We start from the raw sequence: 27,120 nt of genomic DNA on the forward strand, positions 1-27,120 counted from the left end.
TTACCTAGTATGCTGTTTAATAGGTTCTTATTGATGAATTATGGTGGAAAAATAAAATATTTAAAGAAAAAAAGGAAAGTCAGTGGCAGCTAAAAAAATACTTGCAAAATGTTTCACACATAAAAAATAAAACTGAGAGAATGGCAAAGAGTAAATAGTTATAATAGGCAATAGATATAATAATCTAACCCTCAGCGTCTACTTTAAATGAACAGAAAAATATTCAATTTGGTATATAATGAAAATTGTATTTATATTTTAACAAGGTTTTCCATTAGAAAGATTTCTAAATGGAAGACATAATTCATCTAAAACTCTCGTGGTGTAGCACAAACAAGTATTTTTGGTATACAGGAAGCGTCTTTAAAAAATAGAAATGATATATGAGGCAGCATAATTGTCATGAAGTTGTGAGCTTTCTCCATTACCACAGTTTTAAAATATTTGAAAGTTGGTTGGTTGGTTGGTTGTTTTTTTCCTGTTTGTCATTCAGTTTACAGTTTTTAAACAATCCTAAGTGGTAATTGTTCATTGTGCTATTATGCATGCCGATGGTTCCCATACAAAGCATGTGAGTTAAAGGATACATAGCTATTAATTTAAGAAATTATACAAGAGAAATTATTCCCACTTTGTTCCCTGCCTTGTAACTTTAACTTGAGCTTCATGGACACTCTACATAATGTTTTATATGTAAATATGTATATATGGTCCAGAAATAATTGACTGTTTTTGAGCTTCTGTTCTGCTCCTCACTTCATGAGAAATGTTTATTATTTGCTATATTTATTTTTTCTATGTGAGTCAACAAGTGAATTTGCTGTTTCAAAAATAAAATCTAGCAACAGGATCACTATCTTACCCAGGATACATGCATAGACAGGAAACTGTTTTCCCTCTAACAACTCAATTGAATGAAGATGTTGAAACAACCCAAAATCCAAATTAAGTATTTAGAGAATAAATCAATATGTTTCCAAATCAATGCCAAAATCAATGTGTTTCTAAAGTAGACAAGACTTTGATGTGAAGGATCACAGTGAATAGTTTTTAAAATCTTGACAGTAAAACATGTTTGTCTGGCTTGATTTTTCACTTTTTTCATTGGGACTTTGACTAGGTGGCCCTACTTGAGCCAGGGGCTTGGAGCAGATGACTTCCAGTAGTACGTTCCAACCTAAATCATTCTGAAATCATGTTGTTTGCAAAAGGGAATTCACAGAATTATTGAATCATGGAATGGTTTGGGTTGGAAGGGAACTTAAAGATCATCTCTTTCCAATCCTTCTGCCATGGGCAGGGAAACCTCCCACTAGACCAGGTTGCCCAAAGCCCCATCCAAGGATAGGACATCCACAGTTTGTCTGGGCAACCTGTTCCAGTGCCTCACCACCCTTCTAGTAAATAATTTCTTCCTTATATCTAATCTAAATCCACCCTCTTTTTCTCTTTTTTTCTCTCCCACAAACTTATTTTAAAGTTTCATGAATGTGTTTTTTCAGTACCTGAGTGGGAAAATTGCTTTCAAACTTTTTTTTTTTTTTTTCTTAACAAATGGAAGTGCCCTGAATTCATAATCACTCAACCAATAATTTGGTGATTAGGTCATTTACCTGGGATAGCTGAGGCTGGTTCACACTGAAGATTTGACCTACAGTTTCCCATATATATAGCAAGTCCAGACTCTCATTCAATGTCTCCTTTGGACCCAGAAAATACTTTATAATGACAGTTTTATTACTTTATTATTCTTTCAATTGAAATACATTTTTAAGGGTTCATTGTTTAAAGTCTCAGTCTGTTCTAATGTTTACCTAAAGCAAATCCATTATCTTATGCAGCATGAGGGCATGAGTACCTGAAAACAAATAGTTTATTTTTATCATTCTTCAGGCTAAGCTTGTCTTCAATGAATCTTCATATACAGGCTGAAGAAATGCTTAGTCTAATAAGCTCTTTAACATCTCTAAAAGAACTGTTCAGCCTTGGTGCACCTACCTAAATTTGGTCTTCTTTTTTCCTTTTCCCGAATTAGAATTCCTCTACCAACTCAGACTGCTACAATTCTGTCTGACCTTTTACATTACATCTGCTCTACCTGGCTGAACAGAGCAAAGAGAGAGTTGCTCCTGAACTCACTACATCATTCTAAAATACTGTTTTTATCAGCTTAATGTTGCAATAATTGATCTTTTTTCCTGTTTGTACCATGTCATTTCTGTGACTGCAGGACAACCCCCTTATTTCTCATTCCATTTCACTGAAAATGTTGCTGTTACAATATGAGTTATCTCTACTTTATGGCATTTATCATTCAGAAAGAAGTTCAGTATCTGAACTTTGCAGCCTCCAGCATGTTATCAGCTGCCATCCAGGTAGGTCAATCATTTATAACACATTTAACTCCAATCCTATATTTTCCTTCATAAGTTGCAAGGTCACCTTAAACCCTGGAGAAGGCCTAAAGAGCAGCAAAAGATGAATGAGCTAGGAAATGGAGTATTCAGTGTTGTTACAACCTGGTTTCTTCCAAGCAGAATGCTATCTAAAATACTAGCAATGTAACATAAAAAGGCAAGGCAATACAGCAAAATCCTGCACTGATCAGTCAGATCAGTCTCTGTCAGGATTCTTATTTAAAACACTAATAACGTATCATAACAAGGCAAAGTAATTCAGCAAAATCCTGCACTGGTCACTCAGATTCTTCTCTGACATGACTTTCATCTCTGGTTCCAGAAAATGCCACTGCTGTTTTGCCCTGGTCTTACCTAGGCCCACAGACCAGAAAGCAGCTCTCTCCCTGTGAGTTTCTTTCTATCTCTCTCCCACTTTTCTGGCTCCAACCTAGACTCTAAGGGTAAAGCCAACAGATCATTTATTCCTAATCTAATGAGGAAGCCAAATGTTATCCTCTTACTGCACTAAGGAAGTCACAAGAAGCATGCTGTTTTTTGTCTGAGTTTCAGGGAGCCGGTATTAAGTAAAGTCGTATTGACCAGTAAGGTAAATGTATTTATTATAGTTTCAGCCTCAATGCTCCTTTCAGTACTGGAGATGACAGTTTTGTGAACGTATGTACCTGTTCTGGAAAGTTGATAGTTTTGAAGTAGCAAATTTTCCATGAAACTATTTTCTCAAAACTATTGAGAGTAGGTTAATCTACAAAGGAGAGATCTTAACAAAGAACAGTATCTCAGCAGCACAATAGGAGATGAAATTCATTGTGACAGCTGCAAGGTAAGGCACACTGGAAGGAACAATTGATACATTGATGGGATCTAAATTAACTGTAAGTACTCAGGGAAAAACGTCCTGGCTGTCATTGTGAACAGCTCAGTGAAAGTCTCTGCCTGGTGTTCAGTAATGATTAAAAACCAAACAAGATGTTACAATGTGCTAAGGAGAGAACAGAAAATACTTTTGAAAACAGTATAAGGCCATTCTGTAAATCAGTGTGTGAGCTCACCTTGAACCACACACTCAATTTTATCACCTCATCTTGAAAAGGATGTATCAGAAATAAAGAACAGGAGCCCTGAAAGTCTGTCTTTTCAGGGAGATTGTTGGGTCAAATTCATTCTTTGATTTGTATTCTGTGTTGTCTCTTTGAAACCCAGTGGTTCTCTAGGTTATAAATCACTACAGATTATGACCTATTTAATTTAGTGAAGGGATACGGGAAAATGCTTATAATGAAGATATACAAAGTAGCGAATGACATACTGCAGACAGAGAAGTTTTTATTTCCCTTGCTGAGCAACCTTCACTCTGAAATGATCTCCAATGTATAAAAGCAAATACAAAAATAACATTTCTATATGTAAGTAGGCATCTGATACTTGTTTCTTATGAAATATATCAGCTTTCTCCAGATTTTCCGTCTTAAAATATCATTTCTAGGTGCAGAAAGAGAAGAGGATTTAAACTTCCAAAACACTATGACAAATCAATTATGGAAAAATATGCCTCAAAAAGAAGGGCAACTCAGAACAAGGCACAGAGAACTGCAGGACAAGTATATCGACATAATTAATGCAGAAGGTAAAAATAAAGTCAGGGTTCAAAGGAAAAAATATATTTATATATAAATATATATATATATCAAACAGAAGTTGATAAATAGGGTAATCTGGATTGGAGAAAATTCTGAGAAACTTGTTAGAGTCTTAGACAACATCATGCGCTAAAGCATGGAAAATCAATCCATTGCACCCATACCCACAGGGAAAATCAATCCACTGCACCCATACCTGTGTTGTGGCAGCAAAAAAAAGCCAACAACAACAACAAAAAAGACTTGGTCACTGAACAGATCAATCAGTCAGTGTGTTTGATCAGATTTTTAGCAACCTCTGCAGCCTATATTTACACTAATGCATAGCTGGTTCAAGGCAGAATATTTAGGCACTATTTAGAAGTGTTTGTATGCTCCTCTTTGAAATTTCTGAACTGAGTCAGAAGTTCTTGCTCTAGCAAAGCTGAATGAGCTGGTTATTAGTAATGAAATCTAATCACAGAGGGAGATACTCAGAGTGTGAATCTACTTCATAACAGGCAAGAGAGAACAATTTCAGCAGGGCAGAAAACGTACATTTCATTCTCTTGTTATATGCCTTGGCAGGGGAGAAAGCCTAAATGGAGTATGTAACAGAGACTCTGAAACTCTGAGATGGATTATGTGATTTACAAGAGAGAAGTGGGGGAGGAGGGAGGGTAAAAAATTAAAAGAAAAGGAAAAAAAAAAAAAGTAATACTCATATTTCCTGTTTCACTTAATTTGTGTTATGACCAATTTATAGTAATGGTTCATGTTGTTTTGCCCACCCAACTAATACAGAAAGGGGCAAGCCGTGGAACAACCTCCATCTTCCCACACTGCACCTATTCTTTGAATATTAGAACCTGAGATATCCTAGCTCAGAGGGGTTGTTGTTCTGATTGCCTTTTTATAGGTACATACATGACAAAGAAGATTTTTGCTGTCTGTGTTAAAGAATAAACCATTTTCTCATTTAGTTTAATATCACATAGCTTTAAGTAGAATTTAATGATGCTGTGATTCTTACTTTTCTCTTTACTTTACTGCTTGGCTAATTTGTTGGATTCAAAAAGCAAACAATTCTGTTTTGGTGTTGGAATGAAGACTGCATATTTCCTCCTGCTTTCTCTCTAGGTCTTGGCTCAACTATTTATTACAGTGACAGGTATATTCACCATCTGTGTGTGTGAACAAATTTCATCCTGTGGGTTGTGCATGACAGTTGGTTACGGTCACCAGAGTCACATAGCTGTGCGACTTGCTATTTGGATGACATAACCTCTGTAACTGCAAAGGGTGCCTGAACAGTTCCCAGCAACATTGGTTTGCTCAGGGGCCTTCAGGGAGCAAAACACAGTAAAAGAGAAGCAAGGTTCCAGAATTTAATTAGGTATGTAGGAAATAGTCTCCTTTTCTACTGCAGGACCATGACATTACGTCTGTGCAAATGGCCTTGGTTGTCAAGTTAAGATTTGCATAGACTTTATATGCATTAATGATGCATTCCCCTGAGAGCTGCATCCGTCCAACAGTGTGTGCTACAAAGGTGAAATAGCCCTTGTGGGGTTCTTAAACAGTGTCCCTTACCAGAAAAAAAAAAAAAAAAAAAAAGAATATAGCTTCTGTGTATGCAGAAAACTATAGTTAGATACCATTTTATGATAACTCTTGGCAAACGGACAATTAGGAACTTTTCTCATGGTAATTGGTATCTTCCTCAGTAAGGTCACAGAAGGTTTTGCAAGCTGTCTATTAACTGCATCTCAGCTTTTCTCACACAGCATGAAGCACATTTTACATACACATTTTCAAGAAATATTTTAACTTTTCAGCAATAGCTTTGGGAAGTGAACCAGAGAAGTTTTGCATGGAAATAATAATCACTCCAGTTCCTAAAAGTAGGAGCAAGCCTGACAAAATATTAATTGCATAGAGACACCTCTAAATATTTCTGTTGTGTCTCTTCCTTTCGAACATTTATAAAGAAAGTGTGACACTTCTGCATAAAGAAAGGATTTCCTTAAGCAGTATGCTACCATCTTCAACACAAATGCAAGTAATTAGGATAACAAAAAAATATTCATCAATGTTATTACAGTGAACATAACACTTAGACAGTGACAACTGAGCTCTTGTAGTCAAGTGTCTAGACAACAAGCCGTAGCAGGTGCAGGCAATAAACCAGCTTGGGTACACCTCACACTATTTAAAATTCTTTATGGAACAGCTTTGTAAGTAAGATTTCAAGAGAAGCAAACAAAAGGTGAAAAATCTCTGTTATAAAAGTTTCAACACAATTTCTAGAGAGGGCAAGCATAAAAGTTTACTGTTCCCATTATGTTTTTTTCTCTGAACCAGAAAAACCCTTGAGATTATGGTAAGGCAGGCGTGCTAGGGTTATAAATATATTTATAGGAAGCACTGGTGCAGTGAGTAAATGGGCTGTTTTTTCCAGCAAGCTCCGAGGAGTAATCATACATAGCCCTGTGGCTTCTCCAAGGGCAGGCATCCTGACCGGCATGTCCCACCAACAGCAGGTAGAAATGAACTTTCAGCAGTCTCTGAGAGTGCCCTGAAGCAGATACGTCATGCAGGCTCTTTCTTGCTGCAGTAAATAACTACTCTTCTCAGCCAGACATACACTCCATGTGAATATATAACCTACACATGCACCTACTGAGGTCTTCAGGTGCATCCAAGAAGCAATGAAGCCAACAGTAGGTGGGAAGAGATGAAAGAGTTTAATCTTTTTATAATTATTATTCATTTACTTTATTTTCTTACCTGCCTACTACATTCCTCTCCTCCCTTCTGGAAATACTGAATTACAAACTGTGGATTCAGGTACCTGCTAATACCATTCACAACCACTACTTTTGTGTGTCCATACATATGTATGTATATGTTAGTGTGCACACCAAACTTCAAGTTGGACAAGCTGGCAAGTTGGACAAGAGATCTGACCACTGTTTGTAGAGGTGTTGGTATGTGGGCATGTGAGTGCACCCTGTGCTTGCGTGGGTGGCATTATGAGCACCGCATGGAGCTATGAGGGCGGGATCTGTGAGGCAGACTGTGCTGGGATTCCCTACTTCCCAAGACCTGGGTTAGGATCTCTTCAACACATATGAGAACAGCTACCAGATCTTGCCTAATTTACACAACAATAAATTCACAAACACAGGTTTACAAAGTGCAGCACCCTTTACCAGTTGCTGCTACAGCAACACTATTTGGCAAGCACTGGTATTACCATTTACTACCTGTTACTGTAAAGCCAACCCTCTTTCTCCAGCATAAGGTTCATTACCAAATAATATGTTCCCAACTGAACAATGAAATGGACACAAAAGTGAAGTGAAATGTCACAAGCATAGTCACCAAATAGTCAAATAATAGTGACTGTTATAAGAGGATATGGGAGACTTAGTTAATTAGGTTATTACAGTATCGTGCTTTTTCCCAGCAGGCAGCTCAGCACCAAACAGCTGTTTACTCACTCTCTTCCCCAGTGGGATGGGGGAGGGAATTGGGAAAAAAAAAAAAAAAAAGTTTGTGGGTTGATATAAAGAAGTTGAATAGGACAGAAAAGGAAGATAAATAGTAATAATAATAACAATAACAGTAATAAAATAATATGTACAAAACAGTGAAGCACAAGACAATTTCTCACCACTCGCTGACCAATGCCCAGCCTGTCCCCAAGCAACGGTCCTACTTCCACACCCCAACCAGCCACTCCATGTAACTGCTCAGCATGACACCATATGGTATGGAATATCCCTTTGTCCAGTCTGGGGCAGCTGTCCTGGTTCTGTCCCCTCCTAGCTCCTTGCTGGAAGACTTGCCCCCAGACTTTTCACTACAGGGCATTGTGAGAAGCTGAAAAGTCCTTGGCTTAGCACAAGCACTACTCTGCTACAACAAAGACATCAGAATATTATCAGCATTATCCTCATCCTAAAACCAAAACACAGCATCATAACAGCTACTAGGAGGAAAATTGACTCTATCTGAGCTGAAACCAGGACATATAGACTACATACAGTTTTCCTCTGATATTATTTAAATCATATCTCTCCTGCATACTAGTTTCCACACAAGCAGAGATTTAGTTTGAGCTAATCATCCTGACTTAAAAATTGGACTGTTTGAATGGTAAGCCTCCAGCTCCCTACATTTAGACTTCTTCTGAATTTTATTCCAGTTTTCAAGTGAACCTGAACCAGCAAGAACTCTCCACCCTCTACTGTGAACTTGTTGCTTTGTTCTACAGAATCTCAGCTTTGATTAGAAGGAAAGAAGAATTCACACTGTTATGGTCCCAAAATGTATTTAATAAATAGAAGATGGGAACAGAGATTGTGTACTGCAAGTACTCAGGCCTGTGAGTGGCTTCATTCACCTCAGTGAGGTTTTAGTTCATGGGAGAATAGTACTGCAATTAGTTGTTCCTCAGGCAGAAGTGAGAGGAGAGGAGTAGTAATATCTAGAAAACGAATGCTGGTGGCATAGGTGAGAATTATTTCATAAACACCATCCCATATGTTTCTACCAGCTCCTTGCTGGAAAGGTGCTCAGTGTACACAATTTATGCATTTATTTTTTATTTCCTCTGTAATATGTTCAGAAAAAAAAATGAGGGGGGAAAGGAGGGGGGGCACTATCTTGGTACATTTAACTATGAATCTCTTCTTCAGTTCCCTGTCTCCCTGGAAAAGTTGCATTTATAACCAGAAACTGTCCATCAGAGCTGGTTAATCAGAGAGCTAATAGGGAACGATAGGCATATTAATTCCACGTGCACTGCAGCATTTACAGAAACATGCTCTTTTTAACACTTCATGGGCTTCTATTGCCCTGTTGGTTTTAGGTAGCCATCATGTCATACTGGTGCCAGGCATTTATTGCCACCAGTACACATTGATTTGATTTCTTTGATGTCCTTCTGTGCTATCACTTCTAGCACTGTTCCTTGAAAATTGTCTTAACTGAGCCTGAGTCCCTCAGAGATCAGGTATGCCAGCTGAACACTTAAACACAGTAGATAACTGTTTAAATCTTAAGTAGAATGTCAGTGGGATAGGAAAAAAACAAACTGCCTGTTTTCTATATGCCAGGGAAGACAGGGAATTAACTGTTCCAACACAAACAATGCACTTTTTTCCTTACTTGTTCAGCCTTTTCTTTTCTGCTGTTGCTGCAAATAAAGAGGTGGTGTGTTATGTAGAGTGGTAACAATTCACTCACAGGCTCCCACATCCTTATTTTCCCCCAGCCCTAGAATTAACTGTGCTGCTACAGCAAAATATAGTTTTGCTTATTGGTCTTATAAGAACTGTGACTGCACAAGAGATATGTATTTCTACCTCACTAATGCATCCTGACTGAGGTCTTTTATCATACTCATAATAGGAATAAAAAAGACTAGTTGTATCACATAAGGGGAAAGTGCTTTGTGTAATGGTGATGTTTTTTAAGCTCTTACTGTAAACACCCAGGGTGAGTGGGAATGTGTGTTTGTACAGACAAGGAAAAGTCTCAATTCTGAGAAAATCTTCTGGGATCTAATGTAGTATAAGAGTTTACTACTATCAATATGAATAAGATTTTAGCTGCTTGGAGTCAGAGTGAATGTTGCCTTTTCCAAGACTATATTAGGTTTCTTAGATATTTATTCAACTCAAGGAACCCCTGAAAAACATAATTTCAAGAGAGCTTCCTTATTATGATAAATTGATTTTGCTTGTGGACACATTTCCATGTGCATTTCATTTTCTCCTTATGAGAAAACTGAAGCAACAATGTGTTTATTAAAATAAAAGTGAATTATGGGAATTATTATGGGAAAACACTTGTTTATTCAATCCATTTATGTCAGCTCATGGTAAGGTCTGTATTGCTGTAGGATTTCAACATCATAATCTTGAAGCTACTTATTGTGCTTATAAGACTTTAGAATGCATTGATATTCTGTACATTTTGCAGATAAGGAAAAGACACAATGAAGTACTAGAATTTTAAAAATATTTAGATGCCATTAAAGCTTTGAAAATCAGAAAGTAGTGTTGCTAAATATAAAAATTAATGTGTTATTTAATGAGTGTGATATTCACGTTTCACATCCAGCATTTTCATAGAGGGTATAATGTTGATAAAGAAGTTATTTTCAGAAACATTAAGGACATTAATGAGTTACTTGGAAGTGTTTCAGAATAACGAGTTAGAATAAAACTCAGCAAGTGGGTGAAATATCAAGGAACCTTCTAATATACACTTGTTTGTTTCTAAATGTGTTGTGTTTTTTTTTTCCTGAACAAAGTTGGTGCTAACATGGATATTTTTCTCAAAAACATTGTAAGATGTTTTGAAATGTTGCATAAATGTAATAAAAAATTATTCTCAAAATGTGATCTATATAGTAAAGTAGAAAAATTGGTTTGCCACTTTCACTCATTTTTTCATGTTTTGAACTTTTATTTATTTATTTATTTATTTATTTATGGTTGACCATATAAATCACAGGCTACTGTTGTCATTTCAATGCTTTTTGGCAAGGTACACAGGATAATAAGTAGTAGTTACTGTTGGTTTATTTTATCAGTTTAAAGTGTAGTAGTTATGAAGAACTTTCTCCAAGCACACCTTTGAAACTGAATGTCAGCTAAAAGCAACATGTGGAGAGTCTCAAAAACCAAAAAAACAAGACAGAGGCAGACATATTTTATGTGAAAAGTCACATGCAATTTAAAGATCCTCAAAATATCTATAAAACTTTAAAAATCTAGTTTAAAATGCACTGTGGTAGTGTGTAACCCTAACCTCAGAAAAGGATTTGGGGACGTTATTGATCCACTTCTCTTTCATTATTTTGTTTTATCCCTAGTCTTAGTGTAATCTCTCTTTTCTTTCCCCTTCCCCTTCCCCTTCCCCTTCCCCTTCCCCTTCCCCTTCCCCTTCCCCTTCCCCTTCCCCTTCCCCTTCCCCTTCCCCTTCCCCTTCCCCTTCCCCTCCGTCTCCTTCTTTTCCTCCTTCTCCTTCTCCTTCTCCTTCTCCTTCTCCTTCTCCTTCTCCTTCTCCTTCTCCTTCTCCTTCTCCTTCTCCTTCTCCTTCTCCTTCTCCTTCTCCTTCTCCTTCTCCTTCTCCTTCTCCTTCTCCTTCTCCTTCTCCTTATCCTTATCCTTATCCTTATCCTTATCTTTCTGTTTTATTTGCTTGTTTCCCAGCATTTGTAGAGATCTAGTTCTTAATCAGTGTACCAGTAGGGATTCTGCAGGTGAAACTTTTGCAGTTCACACATCTGTCTTTTTCAGGAAGGTTATTAGACTAGAGCAAAGATCCATTTGTCTCCTTTCACAGGCTTCTGACAAGCCATTCTTTGTTCCCTGTGGGAGCGTGGGAATTGTAAAGTAGGCAGGAAATTGACCCTGCATGAGGGATTCTGTGAGAGAAGGAATAGATTTGTAAACAATCTCAGAAAACAAGACAAACTAATTTGAAGCATTTAATAAACAGGTGAAAGTATCAAAGAAAAAGAAATACAAGGAACACTATTTTACATGTTATTAAAACTTTTTAAAAAAAATGACATTATTGAAATTATTTACCTTTGAAGTTGACATTGCTATATTCTTTCTGAAAACAGAATGCTTGGGTCTTTGCAGAGAGTCCTCCTCCCAGGTACATTTTTCATACAATCACTCACTAAAACACTGAGATGTGGTGACTACATCAGTCATGCTTCTGGATTGCATCTTTCCAATTCTTAGCTTTCTGCAGCTTATGGGACCTTGTCCTTTAATATCTCAAGAGTGAACAGCCTCTAACAGTGATTGCAGCAAGTCTGAACACTTGAGTCAAAGTTCTGTTGTTGGAGTTTATGCAGTTTAGTACTCTAAATATCTGCCAGCACAGCAATGGTTATTGGAATGCTGATGGTTTACACTACTGTTGGAATGCTTATTCTTCAAATGTGTTATTTGATTACTTCAAGTACAAGGAGGTGGGACCTATTAACAAGACTGCTTTCTAATATTTCAACGCCTGCAAATAATTCAAAGTTTCAAGTTCACTCAAGTCCTTAGTTCCTAAGGAGGAATTGTCTCACTCTTGGTGATATGTATATGTTCTAAATTCATCCTAACTCTGGGCTTCTTGAATGATTCTACATCCCTACAAATGTCAGCTGTCATCATAAGGGTGAATTGTGGGACAATGGTTGTCCTATAGAAATGGAGTCAAATCACTCAGAAATGAATAGTGTTTGAATAATTTTTTGTTTTCAGAATGCTGATTTTTCCATAATATCTACTTGGTTTTAAGTCAGTTATTATTCTTATAAGTATTACTAATGACTAATGCATCTTCACTTACACTTGCATTGCACTTTCATATACACTCTTTGTTGTTGGAGTTTAACTTACAATCCCCAAAGAAATGTGTTTGCTTTCTACCTCCTAGTATTACTATTCACATGTCTAGATTGGATTTTTCCAGTGCATCTTTTCTCCCTTCTCCTTCTGTGTTTTTGTCTTCCTTATAGAGCATTCACTGTAAAATACTGTGGGGCAATTATCATAGCAGCAGGGTCTGAAAATGAATGGTAATATATTGTAATGGAAAACTGCTTCATAGATGGCTCCATTATTTCCACCATCAGACAAATGTCTTCACCTGACATAATAATCAATAGGCAGCAGGCATTTAAAGCAGTATGTTTTGTGCTGGTTGAACATCTGGAAGGCAGTATCTTTTTATTTGTTAAATTATGCTGAAGAAACTTTTGGAGGAGCAGAAAGTTCATTGATGCTTGCCCGACCTATTCCATGGGGGCCCTTTATTTACTGCAGGTTGCCAGTTTCCCTTCTGCTTGGTCATTGAAATCACTTGACATGAAGCTTTTATCTGCTAGTAGAAGGTTGTTGACCATGTCCTTTGTTTCTGTAAAGACTTATTCTGTCACTTTTTGCCATAGTTCCATAAGTGTTATGATGATAATAGCAGAAAACTTTATCACTTAAAGTGGCAACTGTTATTTTATGCCCTGGAGCAAACTGTCAGGATTCCTAAAGGTCTTATATTAAATTGCAAATCTAGCATTATCGTGTCTGAATTCTAATTTTAGTTGCTCATATTAGAAAATGTAGCTCTGAGCAAGTGTTCACTCAATTAAAGCTATTGTTTGGAATTTTTCATCTAAGAAAAGCTTTTCCAATTAGTTTTAAATGAAAACATTTCCAGTCCACTTTTTTTTTTTTTTTCTGAAATGTGGTAACGACAACTACCACAACAAAATCATTAACATGTTATGTACTTTAATATTCAATTTTCTGAACACATATAATTAAAGATTATTTGCTTGCTAAGGGGGAAAAAAAAAGAAAGAAAGAAAAAGAAAAGAAAAAAAAAAAAAAGCAGCTTATGTAGTTGATGTTCCAGTAACTGAAGCCCACCATCCTTACATTCTTTTATTAACAGCTAATCAGAAACACTGGGACTCCTTGACATCAATTACTACAGCTATAATCTAACTGACACAAATTTAAAATAACTTTCAGTGGGCCCTAAATTAATGCTTCTTGAGATGCTCCACAAAAAATATGTTTCATAATTCATATTTAACTCACGAGAAAGACATGTTTTAAATCCTTCTTCTACCTGATCTACAGAAGAGTGATAAGTAGTTTTGCTGAGAAGTCATTAGACTTGCTTAGTCCTGAATTTTCTAATTTAATTTCCAGTGTGTTGTCCATGACTGCTGGTATCACTGAAAAGCATGATAAAACTTCATTTAGAGAGTCTTTATTTTGGGAGATTCTATTTTTGAGACATAGTGGAGGTCTATAAAATTCTAAATGGCAGGAGAAGGGTGAATAGGAATACGCAAAAATTAGTGGAAAATTTGTGGGTAGTGAAAGTAATGAAAAATCATCATCAGTTGAAGCCACGAGGTCACAGGATATTGTGCTTTACACACACTTAAACCATGGTGGGAATGCTAAACATCATGTGGGTGCAAGGGGAGTTCATGCATATCACTCTCTTTGACCCCTTCTCACTACATGCACACACACATTACTCCAGTGTACTGATTTTGGCTGCGACAGAGTTAATTTTCTTTATAGTAGCAGGTATTATGTCATTTTGGGGGTTTATGTTTAAAATAGTGCCAATAACTCAGGTGTTAAGGTTTTAACTAGGATAGAATTCATTTTCATTGTAGAGATTCAAAAAATGCTCCATTTTGTACTTTGGATGAAAATAGTCATGGTAACACACCGATGGTTTTAGTTCTTGCAGAGCAGAGCTTGCACAGAACCAACGACATTTTTGTTCCTGAGGCTGCCCTGCCAGCAAGGAGCCTGGGGGTGCATGTGAAGCTGGGAGGGGACACAGCCAGGGCAGCATACCCAAAGGGATATTGCCATGCCATATGAGGTCACGCTCAGCAATAAAAGCTAGGGAAAAAGGAGAAAGAGGGGGGAAACACTTGGAATGATGGCATAACCTAAGTAACCATTATACATCATGAGTCCTGCTTTCCTGAAAATGTCTGAATATCTGTCTGCCAAATGAAAGTAATGAATGAATTCCTTATCTCGCTTTGCTTGAGCACGCAGCTTTTGCTTTACCTATTACACTGTCTTTATTTCAGCCCATGAGTTCCCTCACTTTTAGTTTTCAGATTTTCTTCCCTATGTCACTGTCTAGGGAGTGAGTGAGCACTCACTCACTTTCCTTTCAGTGTGATGGTTAGATGCCTACCAAAGTTAAACCACAATGTTCTTCCTTCTGGGAAACAGCTGCTACAATTTCAGACAGCTCTGTTTTGCATACTGCTATAAAATGAAGCGTGGAATCCATGTTTATGATAGAATAGTCTCACAGCATAAAAGTACTCGTTGCAAAATACATGGATGAGCTCTGTTTCTAATAAAATCAGCCAAACTTCCAACAACAACTTTTTTACCTGCATTAAAAGGTTTCTTTGAAGTTTAGGGTTTCTTTTGGTGCATGTTAAAGTTGCACTAAGTGGAAATGAGTAAGGAATAATACACTCTCAGTAGCTAAGGTTTGGTTTTTATTTTATTGGGAAAATATTTAAAGTAATCTGCTGTGAATATCTTTTTATTATCCTTTATAAACTTACATCTCAGTTCTTCTCCTTCCAGGTGCCTCTCACTCTGCACACCCAAACAAACTCATGAAGATGTAAAATCATTACTTCTTAGGAGGTCCACAATTAGCTTACAGGAGGGGTGAAAAGAAAGAACGTGTCTTGACAAACTGATTAAAAATGACCATATGATGGGCTCATTGCTCCTATCCTCTGATGACTACCCAGCTGCCGCTATCTTCGTCTCCAAAATAAAATCCAAACTACAGTAGCACCTTAATTTCTAATCAGCATGATAATTCAACATCCTCCACATATCCCCCAGGACCAATTAAGGAAAACATCAAAAAGTGCAGTGACTTTAATTAGGCAGTTATTCTGCATGTTTTCATCATTAGCCTACTTTGTAACCACCATCATCATCACAACTATACTGACGGAATAAATTAAGCTATAGATATTGACCATATTTAAAAAGGAACACCAAAAAAACTGAATTTAACCAGAATCCAGTGAATCAATGGGTATGTCTGCAGATCACTACAGATTTAAGGCATTTCAAGCTTACCTTCTTTGAAACCATAGGTATGAATTTGAAACTCTCTCTGTGAATTAAAACACCATACTGAATTCTTAGGGAGTCATCAAAAAAAGTCAAGATTTCCCTTCCCTTCCCTTCCCTTCCCTTCCCTTCCCTTCCCTTCCCTTCCCTTCCCTTCCCTTCCCTTCCCTTCCCTTCCCTTCCCTTCCCTTCCCTTCCCTTCCCTTCCCTTCCCTTCCCTTCCCTTCCCTTCCCTTCCCTTCCCTTCCCTTCCCTTCCCTTCCCTTCCCTTCCCTTCCCTTCCCTTCCCTTCCCTTCCCTTCCCTTCCCTTCCCTTCCCTTCCCTTCCCTTCCCTCCCCTCCCCTCCCCTCCCCTCCCCTCCCCTCCCCTCCCCTCCCCTCCCCTCCCCTCCCCTCCCCTCCCCTCCCCTTCCCTTCCCTTCCCTTCCCTTCCCTTCCCTTCCCTTCCCTTCCCTTCCCTTCCCTTCCCTTCCCTTCCCTTCCCTTCCCTTCCCTTCCCTTCCCCTCCCTTCCCCTCCATCTCCCTCTCCCCTTCCCCTTCCTCTTTCCTTACCCCTTCCCCTTCCCCTTCCATTAGGCCTGCATTTTAATTTGTCTTATGTCCTGTATGTTAAACTCAGAGGTGACTAAGCGTAACAAATTTATTTCAGAACTAAACCAACATATTAACCTTTAGTGCCAAAACCGATGCTATCAGGCTGGAAGAAGAGTATTTGAACTCCTACATATACACCAAAGATGGTAGTTCAAGGCTGTTAAGGCTAGACTCACTACAGGAATGCTCTGTCCAAATTTCAGTTTACAGTGAGGTACTAAGACTCATGGTTCTTGCAACCGTGGATTCTTCTCTTCAATGTCTTAAGGCATGACAAATGAATACAATGACCTCTGGATATGCACAGATGTTTACACCCAGCTCATGAGGTTCAGGATAGACCATTCCTCCGGTGCCCAGTTCATGCTAAGGAGTATTAACATTTGGGAATTTCAGGAGCCATATCAGAGCTTTGAGCAGGATCTTACCAAATATTGTGTAATACCAGTGGAGTCCAAAGTCAGTGCTGAGACACCATAATCACTCCTACTCAAACTAATGAATTCTTTTTCCTAAGTCATTTAAGGCCAAGAGAAGGGTTAATTTTCCCATTTTTTACTTTGCCAAGGTATAAAAAAATCTAGATAAAGTATATCAGACATATTCAGTGCTATGTTATTTCAGAACAAGATTCCACTATACAGATCTGGATGGTAGACAGTAGAAGAAAAGTGAATGGGAAAAAAAAATCTTCATAAAATACAATTTATATAGCAGAATTTCATGCTCTTCAAAGAAGCTAGAGATACTACAGACCTAGCTTTTATGAATACATTTTCCAGACAAAGACCACATTAAAAACCAGTAACGTGTATAGACACCTAGTAGTCCCACTGGCACACATGGATATATAAAGAGGGTGGTGCAAGAGAAGTGTCATGATCTAGATGATTCCGTAATTAGAGACTCTGAAAAAGAAAGAAACTGGGAAATAGGGAAATGCCCCACATCCTGCATGCCAACTAATATGGAGTACCAACTTATTTAAAATGTTTTTCTCTCTGCTCCATTACTTTATTTGCACTTGAACCAGCAAAGAATGTGGATAAATGACTTCTCCCTTTGTAATCCCTAAGTGTAAAGAAACTTCCATAATATCTAAAGATCAGTGAATATTTATCAGTAATGCTAATACTTTAGAGAAAGCTTTTCCTGTTTAGTTTGCTAGGATGGTATCTGCCTGCCCCAAATCTACTTCAATTTATTCATTACTTTTGGCAAAAATATGTTTGCATGTCAAAACTACAACCTGACATTGAAATGTGTGTTTCTCATGTTCAGACATACTAATAATAAAGTATTACTTAACTAAGGTGATGCAGGAATGTGAACTACTAATTTAAGAAGATAATTTATGAGATAAAAGTAAGCTTTTGCTTATTTCAGTAATTACAGTGAAGTCATTAGATTACCTCTAAAGTCAATTATATTTTCTTCAGTAAAAAATATTTTAATAGCATTATGAAACCTTATTACAGCACTTTCTGGTTCTTCTCAAGGCCAAAAAAAAGAAAATTTGAAAGAAAAGAAAAATAATATCTATCTACAACATATTTCATCCAGTTTACTCCAGGCCAAAGTCAGACACAAAACACATTGCTAGGAAGAACATTCAGGTGTTCCTACTAGAATTTGCCGTTCAGAGTTACCCATTTTGTAAAACTGAAAATACATTTTTAATGTTATAAATACTGTTTTATTATTAGCAGGTGAGTACCTTGAAGTATGAAGTATGGTACCTTGAAGATTGTACAGTCTTGAACATGTTGTTATAAAGATATTTTTCCCTTATGGAGTTCTAGCTCCTCTCATTCCATATGATCATCACTGATTTTGAACATGAATCTTCTATTAAAAAACACATACATATATATTTTTATATGCACAAATTGTACAGCTGATACAAATCTGCCAGTAACAAATTACATGCAAATTGGAAAAAAAAAAAAAGAAAAAAAAACATAACGTAAAAAAAAAAAAAATCTGCATTATGTTCTGATTCTGTACTAAAAATAAATAAAAAAATAATTGACTTTAATCCACGAATGAGAGAAAACTCACAGATAGAGTTAAAAACAGTTTAATAGGTGAAGTACAGCTGTATGAGTAAAGCAAAAGGAGAAATTATTTCACTACTTCCCATCAAAATACATTTCCCATTTCCTGGAAAGTTGGGCCTCGGAACACATAAAGGTTACTTAGGAAGTAAAGTGCCGTAACTATGAATGTTCACCCACTTTTTCCTCCATTCCTTGAATTCTTATTTCTGAGCATGGCAACATGTAGTATGGAATGTCCCTTTGGTCAGCTGGGGTCAGCAGTCCTGGCTATGTCCCATCCCACCTTCTTGCCCACCACAGCCTGCTTGCTGGGGAGGTAGAGTGGGAAAAAGAAAAGAAAGGAAAAAAATGTAGAAAAAATAATCAGAACTGTGCAAGGAGAGAAATGAACAAAATACTGCTGTGTTTTCAATACTACTTTAGTCACAGATGCAAAGCACAGCACTGTGTGGGCTGCTATGAAGAAAATTAACTCCATCCCTGCCAGACTCAGAACATAAATATAATACTTATTAAAACAATATAGATGGATCATAAAGATTTATTTTGATTTTTCTAAACAACCCATGCATTTGCATGGATCCCGGAAGAGGTTTTCTATAAGCAACGAGAAAACTTTATTTAAGTAATATGAAGTTATTTAATTAGCTTAATTGATATGGAAAGCTTTTAACAATCTACATTCATCTAACATGGATGTAAACTCTAAATTGTTAGTGAGGGCTTATTGGTTTATTATCATGGAGCTTTGAAAAAGAGTTTACAGTATATAATACAAATTTCACGTTTCCTTTCTGAAAAAAGAGCTGTTAAAAATACTTTATTAAGAGTGTTTGAGTGGTGTAGTTTAGCAATCTCCCACAACCACTGCACATTATTCTTTATATTCCCTATTGATTTAAAACAGCAATTAGAATTTGATGAGGAATGTCCGGGGAAAAAAAAAAATAATAAAGATCAATTAAAAATCCATGTTGCTAGGACTAAATATTTATTAAAATAACAGAACCTTTCAAATAATAGTTCAAACTTAATTACTCAAATACTTCCTTATACTTCTATTTTCTGCCTCACTTCATTGTAACTGGAAACTGCAATAGTGACAGTAAACGTTTCAGACTAAAGTACATAGAAATCATAAAGCTTTTACATTATAGTAACAGTGGTTGAGATTTTGTAAACAGATTTGAGCAGACTTTTTTTTTTTTTTCTTGTATATTTCGAAAGTTCTTTTCTGGTATACAGTGACAAAAATCTTCCCTTTAGCTAAATTAAACTGGAACCATAGACTACCCTTTACAGTCAGATGGACAAATGACCATAGTCGTGATGTTCCTTTTCAGTAGCAGAAATGGAGGAGAAAAGAAATTCAGAAGCTGGGCTTGAGCAAAGAAATCTTTTTGCAGCAAGACATGGCTTCCTTTAGGATTTTTATTTATTTATTTATTTATTTATTTATTGGGGGGCGGGGGGGGGGGGGGGGAGGAGGGTCTGACAAAAATCAAGAAGGGTTTCTGTAATTAGATATGGCCACTACATGTTAAAGTGAAAATGCCATATAATAAGAGCAGCAGCTATGGTTTCTGTCCATTCCTGTCTCAGTGTCTTTGAACTATTGTCAAAGTAAAAATTTGGTATGCAAGAGGTGTACAACCCAGTGTTGCTCAAATGCATAATGCAAAGGCCTGCTCTGGCTCATTTAAAATGGTAACCTAAACCAAAACCTGATGGAATTAGTGGCCAACACATACAAATATTAGCTTCACAAAAGGTAAAAATATAATTCATAGAATCACGGAATTGTTGAGGTTGGAAGAAACCTCTGGCAATCATCTGGTTCCACCACAAACACTAAGTTTAGCCTACTGATTGCATTGTAATTAGGCTGCCTAGTACTAAATAAAATAGTTAATTTGGTGGTGCGAAGTGGATAATCAGATTATATTCACTGAAAGAAGCCTTCAGCATGCACCCAGAGGAACATCTCAAACTCATGGCCCTAGAGCTGAAGTGAGGCACACTGGGACAGCAACAGTAAGCACATCTAATTTGTGCTTGGCATGTTGATATGGATATACAAAATGGCATTTTTTTTCTTAACACTACTCTCTACATATACATTGTGAAGAGATGTTATGATCGTGTTCATTGGCTGGTCAGGTTTGTGTCCCTGCATGTTCTTTTGAATAGCTTTCACTTTTTCTTATCACTTTTTTTTACATTGAAAAAGGCCACTGGCCAGATATCCTTAAAGGAGCAGGCACTGTCCTTCCACATACCCTTACACCTGTACTTTCATGAACAGAATCTATCAGTAGCTAGAATAGGTAATTGTGGAATAAGGACCAACTATTAAATGACTGCTCTCAGCAAGGGTATGAATAGAAAAACAGATTCCACAAATTTAAGATGATGGTCTGCTAAGTGCTGAAATCTACTTTGATGTTTGAGTGTGCAAAGCTTATCCTCCAAAATTATAATAACCACTATCAATGAGAGTGATATTATCTTCCATCAGAACAGAAAGTTCCATAATAATGCACTATAAACACCCTACATTTTGCTTTGGGTGCTGTCCTCTGGCTTTTACAGTTGACTAATGAAATTAGTTCAAGTAGTAACACAGACACAAGGCAAGTGAGGCCTAAATATTAGAAAACAAAATCTTAAACTATAGAAATATGAAAAAGTTAGCCCCTTATTAAAGAGACACAGAAGATTTTATTCAAATATTAATTCTTCATTTTCCGTGAAAGAAGTTTAAAATTGAAAGAAGAAATAATCATACATTGAAAGAAGTAAGAAATAATTATAAATTATTTTAACATTTTAAATTAACATCTGTTCAAAACATTACCCTTAATGTTTTTACAGCTCTTCTCCATAAGAGTTTCTTTAGAATTCTTAATGGAAACACCATCAGACCTATCATCCACATAAGCCATGTAGCAGGGCCAGCCTGTGGTACTGGTTTTTTCCACAGCAGTTAATGACAGGAAAGAGACAAGATGTCCTTCAGCTGATGCCCATATCTCAAAACCAAGCATAAATATGAATGAAAATGTTATAGTTCCCAGGTTTTATGCATATCTCATGCACAGAATTATTGACTGTCTGCTCTGAAGCAGCTTTCTAGAGAATTTCTAATGGAAGATTTCATCCTGTTAAAATAAGCAGATTTTACACTGATAATTTGTCCTCAACTTTATATCAGCGATCCTGTAAAGCCAGCTTGTCCTGCCAGATGCACAAGGGACAGTGCTATTTTCAGAGTATTCAGCTTTTCTGGAATATATAGAAATTGAATGGAAATTCCTACTTTGTTCTTAGACCTAATAAGAATGTTTTCGTTGTTTGTAAAGTACATTAGCAGAGGATGAAGACTCTTATTAATATATCAAGTGATCAGTAATGTTCATAAACATGTTTGCTCCTGTTGATTTTCATTCTTCGCAATATGTCCTTTATTCCTCAAAAAAAAAAAAAAGTATGCTGAATTTTAGTTTAGTAGCAAAATAATGTTCTAAAGCAACTAAATTAAGAAGCATTTGTGGGCAACTTCAGTTTGAGTCTTTTTTGACAAAAAAAAAGTACATTCAGAAAACGTAAAACTATTTATTTAAGCATAAAAATGTCTAATGGATTTTTCTTAAGCAAGTTTCATACTTCAAAGCCTTTTTCTTTTTACGCTCAAAGATTCTATCTCTAATTTTTAAAACCCACTGTATTTCTTTTGCTGCCTCTATACATTGAAGGGAAAACATGCTAATCATCCAGCTCTTTCTTTCTCATGTTCTGAACATATTTCACTCTAATGGTTCCATGCATGATTATAATTTGAGAATAAGAGAAACAATTTAAAATTCCAATTATGAAAGCATGTCTTTGTTAACTCACTCCCAGCTAAATGACTTCCTCTCACACTAGGAAGTTAAGCATCTCACAGCATGACTGAGCTTCAGAAACTTCACTATTCATTCACAAAATCCTGCTTTCATAGCTACTTTTCACAGTCTTGTTGGAATTTATGCTCCCTCTTTTATTTATAGTGTCAAGGATTCCCAAGATAGTCGACCTAGAGCTAATATTTGCATCTAGGTTGGACCTCTGATTCTTTGTTTTAGTTTACATTACAGTGTGTATTGGGTTTTTGTATATTGTTTAATATCTTCAACAACATAGACAGTAGGAGCAAGTGCACCCTCAGCAAATTTTCAGATGACACCAAGCTGAGTGGTGTGGCTGATACAAAAGAAGGAAGGGATGCCATCCAGAGGTACCTGGACAAGCTTGAGAAGTGGGCCCACGGGAATGTAATGAGGTTCAACAAGTCTATAGGCAGGGTGATGCACCTGGGCCAGGGAAATCCCAGGAGTACAGACTAGGAGAAGAACTCATTGAGACCTGCCCTGCAGAGAAGTACTTTGGTGTTCTGATGGATGAAAAGCTCGACATGAGTTGGCAGTGTGCGTTTGCATCCCAGAAGGCCAACTGCATCCTGGGCTGCTTTAAAAAAGCAGTGGCCGGCAGGTTGAGGGAGGTGATTGTCCCCCTCTACTCAGTCCTGGTGAGGCCCCACTTGGAGTACTGCACACAGGTCTGGATCCCCCACCACAAGAAAGTTGTGGAGCTGTTAAAGTGGGTCCAGAGGAGGGCCACAAAGACGATTAAGGGGCTGGAGGGTGTACTCGATCCCCTCATCCAGATCATCAATAAAGATGTTAAAGAGAACTGGCCCTAGTACTGAGCCCTGGGGGACTCCACTAGTGACCGGCCTCCAGCTGGAAAGAACTCCATTCACCATGACTCTTTGGGCCCGGCTAGCCAGCCAGTTTTTAACCCAACGAAGCATATGCCAGTCCAAGCCATGAGTAGCCAGTTTCTTCAGGAGAATACTGTGGGAAATAGCGTCAAAAGCCTTACTGAAGTCAAGGTAGACCACATCCATAGCCTTTCCCTCATCCACTAAGCACGTCATAGAAGGAGAACAGGTTCGTCAAGCAAGACCTGCCTTTCATAAACCCATGCTGACTGGGCCTGATTGCCTGGTTGCCCTGCAAGTGCCACGTGATGACACACAAGATAATCTGCTCCATGAGCTTCCCTGGCACCGAAGTCAAATGAACAGGCCTGTAGTTTCCCAGATCTACCCTCTGGCCCTTATGGATGGGCATCATGTTTGCCTTTCTTGTAGATGGGTGTCACGTTTGCAAATGAATATGTTAACATTAAGAACCATCATATACAGTGTTATTTCTTATGTTGTTTTTTTCTTTATTTGACTCATTACTATACACTTTAAAGGCAATGAGATCTGAGATAAGCAGGTCTTTTTGCTCATATCTGTCTCTTTTCATCTTAGAGTCTCAAAGGGTCACAACACAGATAATAGCCTTTGCTAGAAGACATAAAGCGTTCATTTGGGCTCTTCTTATTTTTTGTCCCACAAATGCCTTTAACCTTAATACCTTTATACCTTTTAATACCTTATAATGACCTTTGCAAACAATGCCCTTCTCAAATCAGCACAAAGCAGAAATTCAAATAAAAATTGTTTTTCTCAATCTAAACATGTTGTGTTCCAGTTTAATCTGATTTTACCTTAAATTCATCTTCAGTCTACGTATACTGATGGGATTTTTTTTTCTTATGAATAATGTCAGGGTCACTAGTCTGCACAAAATGACACTTTTAAAAAGGAGAGGATGAAAAAGCAAGTTCGTTGTACAGCTCCAGAAACACTTTTTGCAGTGAAAAATAATATATATTAGAGAAAATCAACTCTTAAAACACCTAATATTTAAATATTTTTCTAACAGTATTAAAAGCAGAACACTTGACTGAAGCATGTTGGGAAGGTCTTGGTTATAAAACCTCCTTGATCCATCTCAAGAAGATAAGCGTTAAGATAATGTATTACACAGATATGTGCTGTATAAATAAATCTTTTTTCAAAGCTACAAGCTCAGAGCCACATTAAGTTTTCTCTACAGTTTGGCCCAGTCCTTAAATACCTGTATGATGACATATTGAGGTTAGAATTCCCAGGGAAGCAATGTTGTTTATCAGATGGCATTTATATTGATTTTATCACCAGATAGCTACAATGTGATAACTGATGGACTGTAGTGAGCACACTTCGTTAATTCTCTATGCCTGTCTCTAGTAAGTAGCCTTTTTAATTCGTTCATTTTTTAACACCCCATTCAACATTTTCTCTCAAGAGCATGTATGTCTGGTTTGTCCTTTACTAGTCTTTCTAGATGGGGAAATCAATGATATTAATTCATTATGGAATAGGACCTAGATTAGGAGCTATAGATATACATATATGTTTTAAAGTATTTTTGATCTAATGATATAGTATAGGAGTCTGCATTTTTTATGTTGTTAATTATTCTTCCACTTTATATAGCTCTTCAAAAATTGTATTACTTTCTTCATTATTTCAGTTTACCTGAAGAGAAGGAGAAAAAAGAAAAGAAAACAACCCAAGGAAACACACATGTATGTATATCATGCGTGTGTATATATACATATATATGATTTACATTTAAGGATCTTGAAATCACATTCTGCATTTAAATGAATTTTGTCAGATCAGTTTTAAACAGACTTTAAAACAAAGCAATGAGTATCAGAGGTAACAATTTAATAATACAATCAAATGGCAACATTATCATGTTTTGCCAGGCGTTGTCATCACACCAGAGAAAATGTCAAACTATAGTCACCTGGTAATGAAACAGACCTGTGCCATTTTCTGTTTCTGGTTTATATGTTTGTGGTATTTGAAACACATGCATTTAATTGCTTTGAACCGTGGGATCCAACATTGTTCTGATGACTACTGAACTGTTAAATTGATCAGAGCACTGAGAATATGTATATGTTTTTAAATCAATCTACTGGCAAATTTCCTTTGCTGTAATGCATTCCCATTGCCCTTAATTAAATTTGTTTCTTATCCATTGCCTTCCAAATTATATCACTAAATCCTCTCTTTATCATCTTGGTAGTGCCTCCAAAGTTTACAAAAATTAATGGCTCCTCAAGCTTTTAAACACTTTGGGCAAAATTCACCACAGTTAATTTCACTGGGAATAGATGGAGCTGCACCACGAATGAATTTGGGTGCTATGAACTACTGAGCAACCTGAGGAATAAGCTATTTATGCATTCTTGTTTTGCAGATCTGATTTCTCCAGCAATGTCAAGAAAGATAAAGAAGTAAAAGCACAATGCTAAAGACATTATGATCTGTGTGAGACACAGGCTACCCTGAATTCACATGTTCAGAACTCAATGAGTATGATGAGATGTCTGCCATGGATCAGGAATAGTCATAACCCTGTGTGTGATGATGGGCGGAAACATATATTTATCTAAATAAATTTAGAGCTCTTTCCCTATGGACATTTTTACTACGCCATATGGCTATCAGAATTTAATTAGTACTGCCTTAGTTTAGCTTTATGCCTTTGTGTTGATATTAAAAGCAACAGTTAAAGTAAAACTAGAGAAAAGTGATGTTGAATCTGGCCCAATTCATTTTTTGGTAATTGTGTATTTTAAAAAGTTGGAAATGATCTGAGTATGAAAGAATAAAACAAGTACCTTCCTTTAAAATATTTTCTTCCTTTAAAAATAAATAAATAAATAAATAAATGTTAATTTTCTTTCTCCACAGTATGATGAAAAAGACTGTCTTGGAAACATTTTTTAAAATCTTATTAAAAACTCTATTTTGACAATAAAATATATGTATACAACAATTGCCAGAAAAGCAGAATGACAAAGAAACAATATCTCTTATTAACTTTGAAACATTTAAAGCAATCAATTGAAAGCCTTTTAAAGCAGCACCTTCTGATTGTACAAACCCCTTTAAAACAGCAAAATGGCCTGTAGATGTTTTGGCATTTTTGTTATTGTTTGTTTGCTTGTTTCAAACTGGAAAACCTGGAAAAGTTCTCAGTAAACTGCAGACAAATTGCTTTGAGATTCTGGAAATATGTTAGCTATAGTAAAGTATTCTATATTACACAGTCTGAGATAGGAGGAGGGAAAAAGTGTGACAGCTGGCTTTGTGGGCACATGAGCACATTTCCCTCCAGAAGGCTGTCAGGCAAAACCAACTTCCTTGTTATAATTAAATTACATTATATATATTGTTGAAAATTCATCTATATTGCTTCTAAAAATAATTAATTGATTCAATGGCCAAAATGCTGTCATTTTACAAAATTATGTTTTCCACTCTGTACTTCACTGTTATTTAATAAACAAACAAATAAATAAATAAATAATCATCATCGAAAGGATTCTAGATTCACTCTGTCACACACACATAAAACTGTCATCTAAGCAAATGGCTTGCTAGGATTGATTTATAGATATTATATAATGATATAATGACATGTCACAAAATTTCATGTCCTTCTTGTAGTGAGGAACCCAAAACTGACCACAGTACTCCAGGTGTGGCACCACCAGAGCTGAGTACAGACAGTTACTTCCCTAGCCCTAGTCCTTCTGGCCACACCATTTCTGATCCAAGCCAGAATGCCGCTGGCCTTCCTGGCCACCTGAGCACACCACCTGTTCATATTTAGCCAGCTATCAATCAGTGCCCCCAGGGCCCTTCCTGATGGGCAGCTTTCCAGACACTCCTCCCCCAGCCTGTAGCACCGCATGGGGTTGTTGTGCCCCAGCTGCAGCACCCGGCACTTGGCCTTGCTGAAC

At 36.9% G+C, this 27,120-nt stretch overlaps 1 protein-coding gene across 4 annotated transcripts in view; it reads left to right on the forward strand.

Moving 5' to 3' along the window:
* LOC310903471 (uncharacterized protein) overlaps positions 1 to 26,897 on the forward strand; it is a 92,042-nt gene extending 65,145 nt beyond the window's left edge. The window contains exons 2-5 of one of the 4 annotated variants that reach the window (XM_083846782.1): positions 2,231 to 2,375; positions 3,904 to 4,044; positions 24,828 to 24,882; positions 25,569 to 26,897. In XM_083846782.1, the coding sequence (XP_083702908.1) occupies positions 2,231 to 2,375; positions 3,904 to 4,044; positions 24,828 to 24,882; positions 25,569 to 25,623 (396 nt within the window). In that variant the 3' untranslated portion in view covers positions 25,624 to 26,897. Of the gene's footprint in view, positions 1 to 2,230; positions 2,376 to 3,903; positions 4,045 to 8,249; positions 8,685 to 24,827; positions 24,883 to 25,568 lie in introns of those variants that run through there. The other 3 variants (XM_083846784.1, XM_083846783.1, XR_014587578.1) reach the window with 3 other exon arrangements.
* The last annotated feature ends 223 nt before the right edge of the window (positions 26,898 to 27,120 follow it).

The sequence above is a fragment of the Anser anser genome (genome assembly GCF_964211835.1).
Source record: "Anser anser genome assembly, chromosome: 8".
Classification (NCBI taxonomy): domain Eukaryota; kingdom Metazoa; phylum Chordata; class Aves; order Anseriformes; family Anatidae; genus Anser; species Anser anser.